The sequence below is a fragment of the Leptodactylus fuscus genome, chromosome 8, assembly GCF_031893055.1.
Source record: "Leptodactylus fuscus isolate aLepFus1 chromosome 8, aLepFus1.hap2, whole genome shotgun sequence".
Lineage (NCBI taxonomy): Eukaryota > Metazoa > Chordata > Amphibia > Anura > Leptodactylidae > Leptodactylus > Leptodactylus fuscus.
The window spans coordinates 31,502,088-31,518,475 of NC_134272.1; the positions used below are offsets into that span (position 1 = coordinate 31,502,088).

Sequence of the window (16,388 nt, forward strand, 5' to 3'; positions counted from 1 at the left end):
ATTCTATATAACTTGCATGTTGCTTATAGTAATGCAGTCCCAGCGATGTGAGACAGAAGTCTGATACCTTCTGCTGATTGACAGCTTCGCCCATATAACTTTACATGGGGAGAAGTCTGTCAATCAGTGGCAGATAAGCATTCGAGGGCTGCTACATTTATGACTACATTACAATCGTCTCACAGCAAACTGCAATGAGTAACCTGTATAGTAAACGGGAATATATTCACACACAGACATGTGATCATGATACGAGTCGCCTGTCAGTCTGTCACTATATATAAGTGGACTGACAGCTTAATTTATAACCTAGCCTTTACCATATTGGAATGGCTAATGTGTCTCTGGGATGGTCACACATTCAAGAGCTGATGAGGATTTAGAGGAGCTGATCCTGCACCTACACCCTGGTGCACTGGGGAAAAAAAATTCTGCATTGATTTTTGTCTGTGCCCAAGGAATCAAGTCATCACTGCTAAGAATGAATATGTACATTGAATGAGAATGGGGCTAATCCTTGCACCGATCCACTGCAACTGCTTGTAAATACGTGTTGGATTTTCCATAGACAAATCTGACGTGTATGAGCATAGTGTAATAATATGATTCAGTATTAAGTCCTCCCCACTTATATAGATAGATAAATGTAGAGTGTCTAGGACAGTCTCTTACATAGGCTTTCATGTTATTGTTTTTCTTTATACTATATTTAACTTTCCTTTTATCTGTACAATCCTATTCCATGAGCGGTTTAATAAAACTGTATGTCCACACTTACACTCTTAATCTCATTGTGGCTGATGTTCTCCTAGACTTTGCTACTAAATGTTACGATGGGCTTGATTCACTGATGCGCTGTATAGAGCCCCGGGTTCAGGATAACATTTAGAAGCAACGCAGCTATTACTGGTTAAGTTGCTATTTTGATCTCAGTAACTTACTTTGTGTATTGTAAAGACATCAGACACCTTCATGTACTACTTGTCAGTGAATCAATCTCACATTGATATATAGATCTGTACACTTTTTAACAATTCCCTTTCTTGTTTTCCTTCATTTTAGGGTATCCATCCACTACATTCTACATTTTCTGTCTGGCTTCTAAGTCTTTGCTCCACCATTGTTAACCCCTCTTTAGATCTCCGAATTCTCTAATATTACTCTAACTTTCTGGCTCACAGATAGACCACCTGTTCTTTTCTGTGGAATGCTTGTCAGACTGGTAAACAAAAGGGACATGAAGCAGCCAGCAATTGCAAGAAATGTGAGGGTGAAAAAAGTGCTAGGTCAGTACGATTTATTGACCAGTCATATGAAATACCAGTGTGATCTAAACTAAGTTAAAGCTTGATAAGTTTTATGTCACTGATTTCTTTGCTGGTGAAAACATAACCCTAAAAACAAAATAATGACCAAATGCTTATGCGGCAAAATGAGCACATGATGCTGGATGTGTGTGACTATATCAGCCTGTGTAGAGATTCCACTACACAAGCTGAACCAAGCAAGAAGAGAAAGCTGCCTCTGAATGCGGGAAATGCAGCTTTCAAGAGCCTTCAGTCCACAACTAACAATACTATAAAACCGGTTGACGTCAGCCCTGGAGATTGTTCTATTAACTTTGGTCAAGGTTCAGAATACCTATTGAGTATGCTTTTATTCTAGCATAATAGTATTATGTTGGGGTACCTGAAGAAAATGATACGTGCATGAGTGGAATTAACATAGAGTAAAGCCACGATACTAAAAAAAAAAATGTTAAAAATCAAGTTTAGGAATTTTTTTTTTTACTGTCTGCATAGCACTTAGACCATATATTGAGCAAGGACCCTACAGAGTTGTAACCAGGATTTCCTTTAACCGAGCAAAGGTTCATTTTAATGGCCTAACTCTGTATCTAAATACATAAGAGGCTTGTTGGATCCCTCCCCCCCCCCCCCCCAGCCCTAAATATGCTCGAATTGTTCACCCTAGCTAGATACCTGGCCCCCAAGTCACTGCAGGTTTGGAACCTTAAAACACACACAGCCTAACCTTCATCTATACCTGCCATAATTCTGAGGTGATTGTTCAGAGTAAGTGGTCTTGGGCATATAGATAGATAGAAGTTTTAGCCATTATATGCTGATGTTTCCCATAGACAGGGAGCAGACTGTTTATGGACTAAGTTTTTTTTCTCACTCACTTAGAAGCAGCATGGATGACGTTATAGAGTACTGATGTAAATAAAGCAATTGGTGAGATATAAAAGAAACAAAACACTTAGCTCCAGAAGTGTGTGTGTGTGTATCTGCTTCTCTTACTTGTCTCTTCCACCTCCCTGTTTTCATCCTTTTTATTTCTATGTGCAGCATATAATATAATCTGATACCTCCATGAGCTGTTAATCTGTCAATCAACATTGATGTAACAGAAAATTCAGTGTCAGTGAACAAGCCTGATAAGTGGAGAAAGAAGTATTTTTCTCTCACAATGTATTACAAAGTTTCTTCTATTGATTAATGCAAAGTTTGCTGACGTGGAAATGACCTTTTAAGAATGTATGAATTACCTCAAATACTAATTTGAAGTAGCAACCAATGTGCAAATGGATCCTCTAGACCAGGGGTAGGGAACCTTCGGCTCTACAGCTGCTGTGAAACTACAACTCCCAACATGCTCCATTCACTTCCATGGGAGTTCCAAGAACAGCAGAGCAAGTATGCATGCTGGGAGTTGTAGTTTTGCAACAGCTGGAGAGCCGAAGGTTCCCTATCCCTGCTCTAGACCAAGTTTCTGTTCTGTGTCCATCGTGAGGGATGGGTGTTTTCTGGCTTAAAGGGGCTCTATCAGCAAAATCATGCTGTATGAGCCCCACATATGCGTGAACAGCCTTTAAAAAGTCTATTAAGACACCGCTAATGTTGTTCTACCCCCTCCCCCCCCCCCCTCCCCCGTTTTAAAATTAATCCATAAAAACATATATGCAAACTATACTTATCGTGGGTGGTGATGCATGGTCCGACGTCATCTTCTGGCACACCTTCCTCTTCTTTCTTTCTTCTTTCAGAGACGCCCTCCGATCCTGACTCTTCCCCTGCTTCATCGTCCTCTTCTAACGGCGGGATTGGTTCAAATCGGGTGCGTGCACAGTAGCGCTCCTTCCGGAGCGCTACTGTGCATGCTCCAGCACCATTTTTCTCAAAGGCAGTAAGCTCGCCTCGTAGAGGTAAGCTATACTGCGCACGCGCCGGATTTGAACCAATCTCGCAGGAAGAAGAGGAAGATGAAGCCGGGGAAGAGCCAGGAATGGAGGGTGTCGCCGAAAGAAGAAAGAAAGAAGAGGAAGGCGTGCCAGAAGACGACGTCGGACCATGCATCACTGCCCACCGTGCACAAGTATAATTTGCATACAGTATATGTTTTTATGGTTTTATTTTAAAACGGGGTGGGGGGATGTAGTGGTTAGAATAACATTAGTGGTGCCTGAATAGCCTTTTTAAAGGCTATTCACGCATATGTGGGGCTCTATCAGCATAATTTTGTCTGGGATAATTTGAAACTCCTTCCCCCCTCCTACTTTCTAAATAACATTAGTAATTAGCAAAAAAAACTAATAACTATATAATATAACTAATAAATAAATATATATATACACACACACACATTTTTTCATTATTCTGTGACTATCAGTTTCCCCATTTCTGGAAGTGTGTCGTCACTACTGCTCCAATACCCCCCCCCCCCCAAAAAAAAAAAAAAAAATCCACTCCATCATACTTACCGTACTGCTGCCGGTAAATCATCTCTACTGTGCGTCCACGCATGCGCAGTAGAGGTGACTCATGGCTGGAGAAGAAGAGTGCACAGAAACAGTACAGGAGGAGGAGGGTAAGTATGTAACATGGGTTGAGAGTTGGGCTGAGTAGGTAGTGAAGGACAGGGTAGCTAGAGAATCAGAAAACGGGGTGTATGGGGGGGAGAGAAGTGAGAGGGGTTAGTAAGGAAGTTACTTAGCAGAAAGCAGAAGGCTCTAAGCAACAGCAGGAAACACTGGAGACCCCCCGACACCCAAAAATCACTCAAAACACGCTAAAAAATATATGGTTACATTTATTAACCCATTAATAACACTAGACAATACACTTTATAAAAACAAAAAAAAAACATTTTGCCTGGAAAACCCCTTTAAGTGCTAATAGTTAATCTATTCACATTTGGTATACTTGTTATAAATTGCAAGTATATGTTACTTATGAGGATGTCTCATGAACACAACCAGTTCTTAAATAGAAGTCTGCAGATCATCACTGGTACGGCTTCCCTAACTTGCATGTTGTATATAGACCAGCTCTGGTAGCCTCATTGGATTTTTGTTTTGGCTCAGAGACTACTCTTGTCCAGGGCTTAAAGTTGCTAGACCAGACCACCAACTCACTTCTATTTTTTTTTTCACCGCCTTCTCTGACTCATAAATGGCCGACGGCTATGGGTTAACCTTTGGTCTCTTAATAAATCAGACACACTCCCCTGTGCCAAACTATTAGGTGTCCCCCAACCCAGTCTGCCATGCTCTCCTTCCCACTCTATCCACTTTTGCAAAAAGTGGTGAACAAGGCACAGGATGAATGACGTGGGCTCGTCTTTGGTGCAAAAAAAGAAAGCAAAAAAAAAAGGCCATTACCACAATTACACCTAACCAAAAATTGGTGTAGATGGATTGGTACATTTCCCCCACAGTATCAAATCAGATAAAACATGTGGACACCTCTGCAAAAGTATCAAGGTAACAATAGCATAACTAAACGTTTGATCTTCTGGCAGTGATGGCAACATTAAATATTGTAATCTATTTTAATAGATTTGGGCTCTTGTTGTGCAATCCTGTGCAGAAAACCACTTCAGTATTCTTTTCGTTTCCTTGTCTCTCTCACTGGAGTACAGGTGCACAGGCTCTAGATCTCCGCCATTATAAAACATAGAAAAGTGCTTTCATATGACACAAAGATTGATGTTTATATCTCTGTTGTTCCCAGAAATATCATCAGTTTGGAAGGATAAGAGCATTCATTGGACATAATGGTAAAGAGATTTGGTAATTAAACTAATGGAACAAGGCTCTATAAAAAACCTCTGCCGTTCAGCTGGGAGGTCAGGGCTTCCATATAACAAATGCCTTCCACTTTCTGGATCCATAATTTAGGCAAAGGTGAATCAGGACATCTCCATTGTGGTGGAAATTGACCAAATTCATCTAAACCATTGAGTCTGTATATTTTGAATGGAATATCATTCAGGTGCAGGAGGAAAAATGTTAGGGCAAAAGGTATGGAGAAATCTTAAAAGTGTGAGTTTATTGACTCATCAGCGAATTGGTGACTTTGAGTCATTGTGCACACCGGCACTTGGCGACCACGTCTGTCACTTAATGTGATCTGCCACTTTGTGACTGGACTGAGGTGCTAGGTTTCTAAACACCTCCACTTTTCAGTAATACTAGATAGATGATAGTGGAATATCTAGTAGAAAGAAATTTCAGCTGTGACCTCGTACTACAGGACCAGGCTGGAATTCAGTGACCTCTTTAGAATAGTTTATTCTTCCCCAGATGTCTGTAAAGGCAGACCGCATCGCTAGGTGCCGGATTTTATATACATGGGCAACTGGGACTGAATTAAATAACTGAATTCAGTGATTGATTTTGCAATACATTTGTCCATTTAATGTATTTTCCAGTCTTTGATCTTACCTTTTGTCTGGGTACGTGGGCAGATTTTGGAGGCTAGCAATGGTTGCTAAGTATTCGAATACATGTGGTGGAACTCCTTTGGGATTAGCAGTGTAGTCAGGGGATGGGATTGTGTTGTGTCCTGCACATTTTTCCTTTCAGGTGAACCACACATGCACACCATTGCTTCATGGAGAATTTAGGGGACGTTACACAATATAAACAGTGAGAAAACATCTTTGTTGCCCTGAAAAATAATTCAGAACTATAGAACTAAAAAAATGAATATTAACAAATGAGCCTCTTATGAGTCCTTCTGGAGATTGAGAAAACTCATGAGTAGCGTTTTCAAGAGCGCGACTTAATCTTCATCAGCCTAGCGTGCCTAGTGTGTGATGGTAGCAGCACTAGTGGAGGAGGAGCTGCTCAGTTTAGCTTGTGAATACACTGGACTCATGACGTTTGTCTCCGAATGCATAAAATGCTCCTTTTAATATCAAACTCGATAACTAAAAGGATTAGTCTGCCATCCTGACATGGATTTTCAGAGCACGTGCACCAGTCTCATTATTTAAAGGGGCTCTATCACTGGGAAAAGTCATTTTTATCTAAACACATGCTTGCATAGGCTTTAGAAAGTCTATTTCACACTTACCTTTTGTATGTAGATTGCCTCAGTGGTCTCCGAATAAGTCCGTTTTTATTCATATGCTAATGAGCTTTCAGCCAGCTCAGGAAGTTCCCAGCAGCCTCCTCTCTCCTATTATCTTCTGTGTGTGAAGCAAACAGGAAGCTGAGTCATCATCAGTCTCCCATAGAAAACAATAGGAGAGGTGTGCATGATGTATCGTGCACCAGTCTAATTAGCATATGAATAAAAACGGACTTATTCAGAAACCACTGAGGCAATCTACATACTAAAGGTAGGTTTGAAATAGACTTTCTAAAGGCTATGCAAAGGTGTGATTAGTTAAAAATGACTTTTCCTAGTGATAGAGCCCCTTTAATAAAGTATACAGTTACTCAGAACGGTGCGGGAAACTCCATACAACTAGGAAGGTACATTTCTTGTACTGATATGGGGAATCTTGTGGTCACTGTGCTCCTTCATTCTAGTTTTTTTTGCCAGATTTCTACTAGGCTGTTTATTTCATACAAAGTTATTATACTCTAAGGGCTCATTCACATCACCTCAAAATCCTCTTAATTTTTGGCTAACATCTGCCTCAATTCTTCATTATCCGCCCTCTGGCTCCCTGTGACTGCCACTGGTTAGGTCAGGATGAATGGGCCATATCAGTGGGGACTCTTGTGCCAGAAATCTGTGGCTGCATCAGTCCTGAGATCCACAGACCACAAGGCTTATTGTTTGTGTTCTGCTACTATCTCTGCCTCCCATTGTTTTCAGAATTAGGGAGGAATATGCACCTTTTTTACAGGACATAAACCGCCTCTAAATCAGTGTCCAATTCTGATGTGTGAATGGGCCCTTTTCTCTCTTCCTAGTAGAATAGGAATTAAAAGATCAATAATGGACCGAACGCTTTTCCATCTCAATAAGACCATATCTGCACTTACCAGAGGTTAGCTTGTAGACCATCCTTTTATTAAGCCACTTCAGTCATAACGCAGGTACCTGCACGGTGTTCTTTTTTATTTTTGTAGTAGAATAGGAATTACACTGAAACAGAAATTTGACTGGCTCTTCTGGTGTCAAGTCCCCCCCCCCCCCCTCCTGCCACTTTCTCTTGCGTTTTTCACAGATACATGGGCCCTTCTTGCCTATCCTGTGGCTATTGCCATCAATGTCATTCTTTGGTAGTTATTTTTCATTTCACAGTGTTTCTTGAAAGAAATGTTTTTTTTTTTTTTGTTTTTTTTTAAATTTATTTCAACTGTGGCCAAATGGATTGTGATCTCTGAATTGGGTCAAAAGGTATAAATGTTAGAAAACCTTTGCAACAGAGTGGCTGTGTATGTGGAAGGTGTGGATGTTTAGCAGGTGCTTAAAAACTCTGGCACTTATGATGGAAGCACAAGGGGCATCTAGAGAAATCAAAAGGGGCAAGGGGATGGCATAAGAAAAACGTCCAAAGGCTTTCTCTTCACATAATATGTCCCTATTCCTGTTTCTTGTCTTCTCATTTATATGCATGTCTGGAATATCCTAAATGTTCTCATAATGCTAACACGTTTCAGGGGTTGTCCAAAACTACATATTGATGACCTATCCTGGCTTTTGTCCCTGTGCAAGTATCAGTGGGAGTGCTGGGTGTCTGCCCCCCCTCCCCCATCCCACACAATCTGGTATTGCTATGAATGTGTTGTCTTGGAGAATCCCTATAACTGCTAGATCGCCTAAATCAGATGTATGTAAATGTAGATCTTATACCTGGAAAGTCTGGGCAACTTGCTGCTGCGAGGGGGAGTTCGGACCGTGCACCTCCATGTTCCACATGAATTATTCTGCTGTGTACTGCACATCTATGGCAGAAGTCACAAGTTATAGTTCTGCTTTTTTTTTCCTGCAGTAAAAACAGCAACCAGTAAGTCATAAGTGGTCCCGGTCACAGCTCTTCATCGTGTTTATTGTGAAATGTTGTTCTCTTTTCTGCATAAGAAATCCTAAGGGGATATTTTATGAAATGTTAAATTTTACTAAGCTAAGTAACTCTTAACGCAAATCTGTTCTGCCACATAGAGTATAATGCTCGATCATTCATGCATTGCCACAGAAACAGTAGACTGGAACATTTATCACATCACATTTTCATAAATTTCTGTCCTTTTTTTATTGTATTTTGTCTACTAAAAAGATCTATTTAACGAGATGTACGAAAAAAAACCCTAGCATACTTTTATTCATCTTCTCAGAGACTTATCTTTCTGTGAGTCTTAGCATCTGCTATAGTTGTTTAGTAGAGACAAAAGCAGACTGTGCAAGCTGGACCATGTAGCTGAAATCTCTACACAATGAGAGCAGGATTTAACTCTTTAGATGAAGAAAGTGGTTAAACATTGGTGCGCTCATTTGAAAATGATACCAAGATCTTTATGATAGCTCTTACAGACTCGGAGCAAATCGCTGATGGGAACTGAGATCTGCAGTGGGATCTCAATGCCAAATAACAAATCCCAAATCCTTTTCATAGCCTCAACCAATCCTGAGATCTCGGCATTAGTAGTAAGGGCATATTAGATACGTCCTCGGTTACAGAAGTGTCACCCTGGGAGGATATATAGATACGTGGTTACGTGTTGTGCTGGTCAGTGCAAATTTATATAGTATTTTCCATTTTAATGCCTTTTGCAAACATAAAATATTGTTTTGTATCTCCACGTATGATGATGGACAGGGCATCTCTATGTGGAACAAGATGTACTTTTCATTAATCTGACCATCTGGCTTTTTTTTTTTTTTTTTTTTCAAAAAAATTGTTTTAGGAGGTAAAGTGTTGAAATAATGGTAATTTGGCCATTTTTTTTTTCTATGGTGTTCACCACATAGGTTAAATATTTTTCCGTTTTAATAGTTCAGGCATTTTTGAATGCAAGGATGCCTGAAAATCGGACAGCGCACAGGTGGTGGTTGTGTTTTTCACAGACCCAAAAATACATCATATCTACGCTCCTTTTCCACAGGTCTGTATATGCCCATTCAACTAAATGTGTCCACATGCAGTCAGTGATTTGCACAAGTGTGGACATGTTGGGAAGACCTAACTTTATAGCACCCATTGGTTGCCTTAGTTTGTGCCAAAATGTTATGCCCAAAATTTGTCATGCCTTTTTTTTTTTTTCCAAACCACATATAAAACTGGGGTAAATGCCTTGTATAATCTTAGGCATACATTACAGCAGAATTCTGAAATGTACAGTGTTTGTAGTAATGGCCGATTCAGGGCCCTGAATACGATTAACCCGTAGTGACGTCTAGTGAACGCTCACGAAAGTCATTAGGAAATCTATATAGAAAGTACATTGTTTTGTATGAACTGGCCCTGTCTCTATGTTGTTAGTGCAGTGGCACAAGGAAGTTTTGTTGAGTTTTTTTGTTTAGAAATCTGCTAAGATGCCCTCATTGCTTTGATTTATTAAGCTCTGGTATCTTCTAAGGAATGTAGCAATTGCTTATTATATAACCAGTTATTAGTGTCTGAGATCTCGCAGCAGTCTAAATGGAGATGTCAATCAAAGAACAGGAGGTTGGTCAGGATTCTCATGCCGACACATTACACTTATAAACTGGAACGCACTTGTTCGCACTCAAAGGAGTTACCAGAGACTGATATTGATTTCTGTGGCTTCTTCACTACTAGCTAAGCACAGCGCTGTACATTGTATAGTGGCTGTGCTTGGTATTGCAGCTCAGCTTCATTCATGTGACCAAAATATGTGATATCACTGTCTGAGAAGAGGAGCTCAATATCATAGTCTTTGATACCCAACTCAGAGTATACTAGCAAAATAGGAAATAACATTGTGTGACATACAGCACACAGACCTGCCACCCTCAGAGAACACAGTGTTACCTCCCACTTGGTCTTTATACCCTAATTTACATCGACACTAAAAGGGCCTATATCTTTGAAATGGCTGAATGGATCTGAATAAAACACAAGAATGCTCAGGGTGATGGCGCCTATTAGATAATGTACATCATTGGGCTTTTCAGAGCTGGTGACAGGTCCTCTTTAAGATATTGATGACCTGGCACCACTACCGATCAGCTGATAGGAGCTAGCACAGTATACTAAGCTTGGAGGTACAGTGCTCCATACACACTGTAGTGGCTCCTACTGGTTACTGCAGCTTTGTCACTCACTCAGATTGAGCTGTGTTAATAGACTGGACCACTACACGATGTATGTTTATTTCCAGCTCGATACCCTGTGCTTAGTTCTGGGGGTCAGAGCTCACAATATTAGCTAGTCAGTAGGGGTGCTGGAATTAGGACCCCCTATAATCAGGGGCGTAGCTACCGAGGTAGCGGCTGCCATAGGACCTGAGACATTAGGGTAACACTGTGTTCTCTGAGGGTGGGAGGCATGTTGAAAGTTTGCCACAGGGCCCCGCCATTCCTAGTTACACCACTGCCTATAGTGATATGGTTTATCCTTGCTGGAACATCTCTTTCCTGATGTACCAGCCTCTAACTCATTTAGTTGACCTTTATTGTACGTTTTTGTTATATGTAAACCTTTTTCATACTTGCATATGTAATGTTAGAAAAATGACAGGCTGTAAATACAGTTGAAATTTGGGAATTATTTATTTCCTTCTGCGTTCTGAGGTGTTTTTTTTTTTAGATTGTAGAAATTCTGGTTGGCTTATAGCATATAACTAATGCACAACATAGATATCAATTTTGTTTAGGGAAATGTGTTTTCATGTGATTTGGTAGCCAATTCTCATCATATCATTAGAAATCTGTCTCTTTACACTTTCCTTGTTGTAGGACTGAATACTCGATTTCCCTAGTCTAGGCAATGCACATTTAAAAAGGGCACCAACACCACTTTTTGACCTACTGTTATAGTAGGTACTATTGACACAGACACACACACACACTCCAAATATCATTTCATCATAACTTAACCACTTCAGTACCAGGTCAGTGTCTAGTTCAGGACTAGACACTTTTTGGGTTTTTGTATGTTCTGTTTTGAGGGCTATAATCTTTTTTTATTATTTGGGTAACTATTCAACTAATTTCTGCATCTGTTTGGTAACACATAGGGCTTTATTTTTCCGTTTTTTATTTTTGCATGTTTTTTTTAAATTTTTTTTTTCTATCTGTGCTACTAAATAAAACCAAAATGAAAAGTGAAAACCAGACGCTTTCCCAAAGTGCTACCAAAAAAAAACAAACCTCTTTTAAAAGTTTATTTTTTTTCTCTCTGTTACAGTAATTTGTTATTTTATATGGTCAGGGATGGGGCTAGCACGTGTAATAGCGGTGTGTTATTTTATTTATTTATTTTTACATAGTGTCCCCATTTACAGGGGATGCTGATTTCCCCTGTAAATGGGGCTGGTATATTTAACCACAGGTGCAGGAAGAATACAGCCTCCTGCCCATAACTACAGACTACCTTTAGGACCCAGCAGCACACATGAGATTTTTGGACCAGAATTTGACACGGAGGCCGCCTCAGATTTCGGTCCAAAAAACGGCTAGCTTCTGCTCTGGATTAGGCCCTAGTGAATGGGCTTAGTTGGGAGGGAGGTGTCATGAGGTGGACGTCTGTGGCTGAATCAGCCTGAAGAAAGGGTAAGTCGCTTCTTTTTTCCGCGAGTGAAAATGACCAGCTCCCAATGATTTCAATGGTAGGCGTTTTTTTTAGCCTGTTTCTGACATGGATTCTGCGTCAAAATCTGCCTCAAAAACCTGTGTGAACCTGGCCTAACACTCTGATCCCAGCAGATCACGAGACCGCCAGATCAAAGAGGAGCCACATTATGGCAGTGCCCATAGCTGTGTATACAGTGCTCATTGAGTAATTGTAATAAACCTTCCCTGCCTTCTCCATTGGAGGTCTGGCTCTAGTTAGGAAATCGTGCAGCTGCTGAAAACTGCAAGGACGTACCGGTATATCCTTGCAGAACATGGAAGCCACTATCTGGATGTAAAAACCCAATGAGCGGTCTGGAAGTGGTTAAAGTATACCTCCAATTATACAGCAACTGTTCATAAATGAATAGTAAAGGTGAATATAAGAAATTTCCTAAATCTTTTCTAAGACGCGTATTTCTCCTTTTTATCAAGCAGAGTTTTGCATTGACCTATATGGACGTTGTACTTTAGAATGCAGATTTCCATTTCTAGCTTACCTCTATTAGACTTATGATCTGTGACTTCAGTTTATCTACAGGACCTACAGGGAGTCTGAGGTGGTCTGGGACACTCATCTTGTGTCACAGGCTCTGCCTCCTTAGGTTGGCTCCTTTTGTATAGACATGAGTCTGTAACAGGCTCACCATAAGGTCGGTGCATGGAGGGCCAATGCACAGCAAAGACCAGATAATTATACAGAGAGAAAATCCTGAATATTAGGCAAAATGCGGGACTGTATACAGAAATCTGATCAGTCAGATCAGTCTTATAGCTTGTATTGAAATATTGAAATTTGTGTTAGTTGGCCTTTAAGAAACCCTCTGTTGCTCCTATAAAGGAGTTGCCTGTCAAGTAATCTTTCCAAAGTGGTTTACACACTACAGTCATTTTTTGATTTTCATTGACTGGTGCTCATACGATTCTGGAAATGTAAAAGGTCCTTTTGGTACTAAAGCCTGGAGCGGACATTTCAGTGCACACTGCACCATATAGACCAACTTCCCTGACCTATGCTCACCAAAATAGTAGTCCTAGTCCATTGCAGCAGTGTCACTGTCATCATGACTGCTTCATTTTATTATTACGTGTTCTGTTGTCCTCATGATCCACTTTACAAATGTTACAATCAACTCAATTGTAGTAATTTGTACTTGTGTTTTTGTCCTTTTTATGTTTTTATTACAATGGAGTATGCTGACTGATATGAGATTGTGCAACTGTTCATGTATTCTGTAAGGGTAACTTAAGAAAAAATAAAGTCCTTCACCCCCCCCCCCCCCCCCCAGGATAATGCATGTGTAATGTATTTCAATAATATATAATAGCAGCAAAGTACTATATACACGTGTGGAAGGAATTGTCAAGGATTACAAAAAGTTGCCTGCTTTTGTTCCACTTTGCTTTGTCTGGTATTGCAGTACAGATCTCTTCTCTTCTTTTACAACCTCTGTAGTACAACCTTGGTAGTTTTTATACATCTGCCTCAAGTCATATCTGCATTATATACTGTATGCATTAAGACTTGGTTTGTGAATAGTATTGACTAAGTGCATTTCCTTTCCTCACAGTATCGCATGCTCCTCCACCCCCTTCTATACTTCAGGTAACTCCACAGTTACCTCTGATGGGATTTGTGGCTAGAGTTCAAGAAAACAGTAAGTTAGCCGTTCATTCAGTAGTAACTCCTGTTTTCTTTATGTATTTGTATTACGTTACATCCGATAAAATTCTCTATTTTGTTATACACAATGATCTCTACTGAAACACAACTGTTATTCCATCACCTTATATATTGAGACTTGAGCTTTTTGTGTTTTTGGACTTCTATAGAGAATTATACCCAAAACTTAAATATTGACCATATCAGTAAGTAAAAAGTTAGCACAGTAGCCAATGTTTGTTTCTTTTGTCTATGTAATGATTTCCTTTTACTAAATAACAAACGTATCTCTTACCTTTGCCAGGTTCACACCTGCGTTGGGGTTTCTGTTCTTTGGGTCCTCTTAGTAACCTGAAAAACAGAAACCCAATCCGCTTAAAAAGCGGTTACCACTTTTCTCTTTGCATTTTTCAAGCGCAATGGGAAATGCAATCCCTGAATGGTCATCAGTAGCAGATGTGAGCCTAGCCTTACTTGTGGTTTTCATATATACAAAAGACATGCACTTCTTACAGGGGAACAAATTATTCCCATAAATGGGTGACAGAAAGTATTTGGGAAGGCCCGTCACAAATTGTAGTATAATACTTCAGGACACCAAAATTCAAAACTTTATTCTGTAATCTTTATATAAAAAAACAAAAACAAAAAAAACCCCACCCAGCCAATCAAAAATAGAGCATTTTTGCTCTGTATATGATGCCACATCCGATGCCATGCAGGTCCTTGAGACCAAAACATTTGGACTTTGACACCAAATATCAGATGCTCTGTTTTTGATTGGCTGTCTTTAATTTTTTTTATTTGAAGATTATGGAATAAAGTTTTTCATACATTGAATTTTGGTGTGCTGAAGTATTATACTATTAGTTATGTTGTTCAACTGAGGCCCCACGGTGCGGAAACACAGATTTTGTTGCGTTTTTTCTTTTTTTTTGTGAAAGCCAAAGCCAGGAGTGGCTCGAGCAGAAGTACAATTACTTTTTATAGATTTCTCATTCCTTCTTTCCATGGCCTGCCTTGGATTTGGCTCAAAAAAAACACTACAAAATCTGTAAGAAAAAAAAAGCTGCATTTCAACAACAAGAGGCCTGTGATAATAGGCACAAAGTGTAATATCCCCTCTCCTACCACTGCAAAAAAAAAAAAACCCAACAGGAAAAAAAAAATGATACCTGATCACTTCTGGATCCCTGCAGGTCTCTATTAGTCTCATCTTGACACAGGGAAATGCCAAGAAATGTGAAAGGAATTTTCTATATGTTTAGATGGGACCAAATAGAGACCACTTGGCAATGGAGTAGTGAGGTGTTTGTGTGTGTTTTTCTTTTCTTTTCCCAACCTACTTTGTACCCACTGTTACCAATATATTTTGCCCAACTTATTTTACAGTAATAAATGCTATTTGGCTATATTTATTACCTGAGTTCAATTTTCTGAAATAAATGCAACCTGTAGAAGTGTCACCCAGTGGGGAGTACTTTTTATACTTTATTTTTTGCATAATACATAAGATATTTAATTTTTTTTTAAAGTTTCTGAAACTCCACCTCCACCACCTCCTGCAGAAGAGCCTGTTTTTGATGAATCTCCACCACCACCTCCACCTCCAGAAGACTATGAAGAGGAGGAAGCAGCGGTAGTAGAGTACAGTGACCCATATGCTGAAGAAGACCCACCGTGGGCACCAAGGACCTATTTAGAAAAGGGTATGTGAAAAGATTAATGTCCAGTACTTAGTTTAGTGTGAGCTAGGGTTGAGCCGATCTTGACTTTTCAGGATCGCTTTTAAAATCCGATTTCCGATCATTTTTCATTCAAACCCGATCTTGATCCCAATGCAAGTCAATGGGATTTTTTTTTTATTAATTGGAGATCGGATTTTAAAAGAAATCCTATTCACTATACAGCATGGAATCTAACAATTGAACGCTTTAATTGTTAGAATCCACGCTGTGTAGTGAATCACTAAGTAGCCAGAGGATTTTTTTTTTTTTTTTTATCCTCTGGCTACTTAGTTCCCCCTGGTGTTCACTTACCTGCAGAGATGGCTGCTCCGGTGCCCTTCTTCACCTCGCTGCTGCTCTTCTCGCCCCGCTGCCCCCTGCCTCCCAGGTTAGGAGAGTGTGGGCGGCTACTGGGAGGGGAGACGTCACATCTCCCCGCCCTGTACCCGCCCACACTCTCCTAAGCCGCAAGCCCTGCCTTCCTAGCTCTTTAAACACTAACCTGGGCGGTGGGGGCAGCGAGGCGAGAAGAGCAGCGTGGAACGGCAGTGAGGCGAAAAAGAACACCGGGCACCGGACCAGCCATCTCTGCAGGTAAGTAGCTACTAGAGATGTTAGTTTAGTCTCCCTTTAGAATGAATGGAGGCAGCTGGCACGCAGGGGGTTAAGGCTGTGTGCCGGCTGCTTCCATTCATTCCTATGGAACCGCAGCGGAGCCTTCACACTGAGTATACACTCTGCTCAGAATGAGCGGAGTGTATACTCAGTGTGAAGGCTAAGCAAAGGATTGTGGGAAATAGTACTGATCTCAATCCCACCTAAAAAGATCGTGTTCGGAATTCTGATCGCAATCGTGAAATTTTCTCGATCGCCGATCGGAATCCGATCTTTTCCGAACACGATCGCTCAACCCTAGTGTGAGCCTTAGTCAAAAAGCTTCGATAGTGGTTAAAGTGT

The 16,388-nt window shown here is 40.3% G+C and overlaps 1 protein-coding gene across 28 annotated transcripts in view; it reads left to right on the plus strand.

Moving 5' to 3' along the window:
• The window catches only part of ABI2 (abl interactor 2), a 78,072-nt gene that overhangs the window by 59,304 nt on the left and 2,380 nt on the right, over positions 1 to 16,388 (plus strand). For 14 of the 28 annotated variants that reach the window (XM_075284307.1, XM_075284309.1, XM_075284299.1 and 11 more), the window contains 3 exons: positions 1,182 to 1,286; positions 13,613 to 13,699; positions 15,240 to 15,413. In XM_075284307.1, the coding sequence (XP_075140408.1) occupies positions 1,182 to 1,286; positions 13,613 to 13,699; positions 15,240 to 15,413 (366 nt within the window). The remainder of the gene's footprint in view (positions 1 to 1,181; positions 1,287 to 13,612; positions 13,700 to 15,239; positions 15,414 to 16,388) is intronic. The other 14 variants (XM_075284315.1, XM_075284317.1, XM_075284303.1 and 11 more) reach the window with 1 other exon arrangement.